At 52.1% G+C, this 4,871-nt stretch overlaps 1 protein-coding gene across 1 annotated transcript; it reads left to right on the forward strand.

Moving 5' to 3' along the window:
* The first annotated feature begins 91 nt into the window (after positions 1–91).
* Positions 92–4,504, forward strand: PRSS42 (protease, serine, 42). Its single transcript, XM_008573652.1, has 5 exons — positions 92–137; positions 380–536; positions 876–1,138; positions 2,018–2,178; positions 3,565–4,504. The coding sequence occupies exons 1-5, from the start codon at positions 107–109 to the stop codon at positions 3,799–3,801; spliced, it is 849 nt and encodes a 282-aa protein (XP_008571874.1). The 5' UTR covers positions 92–106; the 3' UTR covers positions 3,802–4,504.
* The last annotated feature ends 367 nt before the right edge of the window (positions 4,505–4,871 follow it).

A 4,871-nucleotide genomic window follows, 5' to 3' on the forward strand; every position in this document is an offset into this window, starting at 1 on the left:
GGCGGCGCCGCTCCCCTCGGAGGGCCCGCTCGCTCAGGGGTCCTCGCCGCCGCCCCCTGTAGGGGTTCCGGGATCCCCGGCGACAACCCAGTCCAATAAGGGTGTGATGACCACCGATATGTATGCGTTTGGCCCAGGTGACTCTCGTGGGCGTCTAGGGGACGGTTGAGGCTCCCTGGGGGTCTGGGAGGACACGACTGTGCCTGGGTAGTCTGCGCTAGGCGGCCGTGGCCGGCGGATCTGAAGCGCTGTCCTCAGGCCCGGAGGACACGGCTTCCTTGGCTGTCTCAGGGGCACCGGGTGCTTTCCCGGGCAGTCCCGGGCGCAGGGGAGACAGGGCCTGTTTCTTTGAGTTCTTCCTCCACTCTCTTCACCCCAGTGTGTGGCCGGCCCAACCTGAAAATCGTGGGAGGCACCGACGCCGAGGAGGGGAAGTGGCCCTGGCAGGTGAGCCTGAGGATCAACGGCAAGCACGTGTGCGGAGCCTCCCTGCTCACGTCACAGTGGGTGCTGACTGCCGCCCACTGTATTTTCAGGTGAGGGGTGGCAAGTGGAGATGTGAGAGCTGTGGAGCCGGGCTTGTCCTCCTCAAACACCCGCTCAGTTCTGTTCCCTCTCAAATTGGCCGAAAGAAACAGAACATGCACAATAAAAAAGGCAGGGATTCTGCACTGGTAGTCGTGGTACTAGGAATACTTAGTGGGGCAGGCAAACCCGTTTGAGCGTGATGGAGGAGTTTTCGGTGACAGAGGTAGGATGGGAGGGAGAGTGGCGAGGGAGGTTGGGGCCACTTCGGGAAACATCTGAAATGCGTAGAAAAGGCACAAGGTACGCTTCCCAGGGTCTCTGTGAGGGATATGTCCTCTCTTCTACAGCTATTTCCAGTACACTGTCAAGATAGGAGATCGGAGTGTCCGTAACGAAAACACAAGTCTGGTGATCCCCATCAAAAACATCATTGTCCACCCTAAGTTCTCAACAATTGTGAGCGCTAGAAACGACCTCGCCCTTCTCCAGCTCCTCTACGCCGTGAATTTTACCTCAACCATCCGGCCCATCTGCATCCCTAGGGAGACTTTCCAGGTGAAAGATGGGACCAAGTGCTGGGTCACCGGATGGGGCAGAACAACAGAAGGCGGTGAGACTTTGAGGCAGAAAGCAAACTCAGGCAGAGGGAGGGACAGGGAGGCAGACTGCCTGGCAGGCGGGTGAGGGGGAAGCAGTTCAGCAGCAGTAGGGGTAATGGTTCCCAGTTGGCTTGGGTGACCCCAGAAACTGGGCTGAGATCTTTTGCTGCAACACAAGTATTTGATGGCAGCCATTTAGGAAAGTTGCCTGTTCTGGGAACTGGAGTTGCTCAGCCAAGAGAAGCAGCACATGGCCAAAGTCTCCTTTTGCAGATTTGTGGGGCACTGTGTCCAGCTGGTTTGTGAATGTTGTTTTAGGTTCCCTGGGAACAGAGTCAGATGCTATGGAGTTCTCTCCAGGGTGGATTTCTGCTCACGAGGTGTTGAGCTGTTGGCTAATCAGAGCTGCTCCTCTCTGGAAGTACCTGCCTTGGTGGGTAGGAGCTTCCTGTCCTGGGGGTGAAGGCAGAGCCAAAAGACCCTTGTTGATGAGGCTGTAGGGCCTCCTATCCTTGGGGAGAGACTGGATTTGGTACTTTAGGGGTGCTACCTGTTCGAGAGTCTTTGATCCCACTCTAGAAAGTAAAGATGCTTTATTGAGGCACAGGACACTCTGTTACTATTACTATTGATATTTGGAGTGACAGATGCTTGGTTTTGATTTTTTGGGCTGGTAAGGCCCTGTGTCTCCCTCTCCTGAAATATTCTTCCTTCTCTTCTCCTGGTTTTCCTTCTTACATCCTCCTCCCCCCATGGCAACTTTGGGCCTCAGTTTTCTCCTGTGTCAAATGGGGATAATGATCACTGCCCTTCTTCCAGGGGGATCCTGGGTCCTTGGGGGCTTACTATCCACTTGTGCAGATCCACATACTGCTGATCTTCTTTTTTAGTGTTCCTGCCTCCATCAGAAATTCTCCAGGAGGTGGACCAATACATCATCCACTACCAAAAATGTAATAAGTTGATACAGAATTACTTGTCATCTGCTAGGGATTTAGTAGTGAAAGGCATGGTCTGTGGCTATAAAGAAAGAGGAAAAGATTCTTGTCAGGTAAGTTCATGGGCTCTTTCCTCATTTCCAGGTGGCAGGGCCTGGGTTATTTGCTATCTCCTCCATCCCCCCTAGTCAAGTTAAGGAGATTTCATGGGAAGAAGCCCTCTATGGCTTCCCTGAGCTGGCCTGGCCTGTTCCTTCCAAAGGGAGCAGCCCTTGCTGCCTGGGGGCACTGCTAGGGTGTGGAGAAGTTGGGAGAGGGTAATGCATTATAATAGTATACGTTGCATTAATTGAGTTCCTTCCATGTGGCACTCACCATGCCAGTGTGATTAGTAACCCACATTATTTCAGTTAACCCATATCACAACCCTGCAACATAGACATCATACCTATTATACAGATGTGGAAGATGAGATCCAAAGATGTCAGTTCAAGGTCCTCCTGTGAGTACCTGTATGACTGCCAGGTCCACACTCTTCCCTCTGCACCAGGCTGCCTTCCTGAGGAGAAGCCATTTGAGTTGGATCTTAGGGGATAGTATTTGGATTTCTTGGAAAGAAGAGAACAGCATTGTAAGGAGAGGGAACAGCATGTACAGAGGGAACTTCTCATGTTTAGGGAACATTTTACTTGCCTGGAATAAGTTGGTAGTAAATGTGGCCACAGAAGTGGGTTGGAGTCAGAATACATGTAGCCTGGAATGCTGTGCCAAGTTTCTAGATGGTGCCCAGGCAGGACTGGGAGGTGGGGCAGGGTGAACACGATCAGATTTGCCTTTTAGGCAAATGATTCCCTGAGCTGTGTGGTGCATGGACTGAAGTCTAGGAACTTGTTTTTATCATCTGGGCAATGATATTGAGCAGGGCCTGGGGCAGTGAGATGGGTGAAGGAAGTGTGTTGAGGTGTAATTGTCAGCTCTTGGTGACTGACTGCATGGGGGGTGAGGGTGGGGGTGAGGGAGGGGTTGAGGAGGACCCTGTGTTTCTCACTGAGGTGGTTGGTGGTTAGGCGCCACTGGAGCAGTTTCAGAAAGGACATACAGAGTTCTGCTTGAGTCGGGGTGTGTGTGGGATGTCTGAGAGTGGGACTTAAAATGTGGAGGGAGCTGGCTATATAGGTTAGTTCTAGAGCAACTTCAGCCTAAAATGTAAGGGGCTGCCATGCAGAGGTGATATTCAAAATGTTTAACGATCACTGTGGTTTGGGAAATGATCAGTCATAATATCCTCGGAGCATATTACAGCTTTCCTATTAACTTTTCAATTCCCATATTCACATATTCAGTTCTTGTATTCACAAAAGCCTGGGCCTAGCAGGACCTTTGGGGTGTCTAGGGAAGCCCCCTGTTTGCCTGTCTCCCCAGCATCTTGCAGTGCAATCAGCCTGCCGTGATGGGAATCCTATTCCATTCCTGCAGTTTTTTTCTTTCTCTTTCTCCAGGGAGATTCTGGGGGCCCCCTGGCCTGTGAATTTAATGACACATGGGTCCAGGTGGGGATTGTGAGCTGGGGCATTGGCTGTGGTCGCGAAGGGGTGCCAGGAGTTTATACAGAAATTGGCTTCTACAGTAAGTGGATGGTTGCAGTGGTGAACCAGGCTACCTCTTTGTGTCCAGTGATGTTCCTCATCCTACTCTTGTGTCTGGTGCTGCCCCTCGGCATCCTGGTGACCCTGTGATCACCCCAGTCCACTCCCCATCCTTTTTCTGAGTCTCCCACTAGGCCTCTCCATTGACCTCCCATTCCTTCCGATGCCCTTTCCTCAAATTCTGGTTGGCATCCATTGACCCTGAAGAGATCCACACAACAGAGCCTGGTGGGGACACTGGGGCCTGGAAAGTGTCCCAGCCTGATTCTCTGGTCACCTGACTTGGCCACTCCTACCTGGGCTGTGCTCTGCCTGATGGGAAGAAGGGCATGAATCCATCCCAGCTAGAGGGACAGCCCACCTGCCAGGTGGAGTGTCATGACTCTTTGACATCTTGGAGAACATCAGCCAAAGAAGAGACATCATCAGCGGTGAAACAAGCGTTGGACCTGCTTCAGATTTCAGGGCTCTCACCTGAGACTTTGTGAAACTAGTCAGCTTGGTGATGGCTCAGAGAGAGTGAAGGAGGCATTGCCAGGTCCCTGCAGAGGTGCGAGGCCCAGAACTTCCTCATCTGGCTCAGTGGACCGGGGCTGGGAGAGGTTCCCCCGAACCCCATTGTGGATCCATGTGTGAATGGACAGCCTCTGCCACACAAGCCTTCCTGGGGCAACCCAGTCCTCCCCTTTCCTCAGTGCCCTAGTGGCCATGTCCACGGACACTCCAAGTTGTGTTGAGGCAGTTATAGAATGTGGAGATTTCAGATGTCAACTGAATAAATGTTTGGAGAGTCTTCCTGTGTGTTCTGCATCTCTACTTGCCCGGAGTGTGGGGACAGTAGAGAGAACTCAGCTCACATTAAGCTGAGGAAGATTCTTTTTAAACCATAGAGTGAGAGGGGAGGCACCTGCCTATCTTGATGTGAACTGGACCGATGGTTTTAGCCAGTTGGGTTCTGCTGCCTGTGCTCCTCATAGCCATCAGCATTTCTGCATGGAGCTTTGTAGCTAAGTTTGCTAGTATTGCATCTGGGAAGGAGGAAGCGAGAGAAACTAGGAGCAAGAGAGGGGTTAGGGCACTACATCTCAAATTGCAGCCTGCATTTTCTGCCTGTTTCTGCCCCTCTCCCTTCAGGTGCTAGAGCCTTGATAACCAGATCA

The sequence above is a fragment of the Galeopterus variegatus genome, unplaced genomic scaffold (assembly GCF_000696425.1).
Source record: "Galeopterus variegatus unplaced genomic scaffold, G_variegatus-3.0.2 Scaffold947, whole genome shotgun sequence".
NCBI classification, from domain to species: Eukaryota; Metazoa; Chordata; class Mammalia; order Dermoptera; family Cynocephalidae; genus Galeopterus; species Galeopterus variegatus.

Bases quoted from the DNA above. Each gene is read 5' to 3' on its own strand.
- PRSS42 (XM_008573652.1), top strand. From the start codon at position 107: ATGACCACCGATATGTATGCGTTTGGCCCAG. The intron at 537-875 runs GTGAGGGGTGGC...TCTCTTCTACAG, and splicing joins GCCGCCCACTGTATTTTCAG to CTATTTCCAGTACACTGTCA. The intron at 1,139-2,017 runs GTGAGACTTTGA...CTTCTTTTTTAG, and splicing joins GGGCAGAACAACAGAAGGCG to TGTTCCTGCCTCCATCAGAA.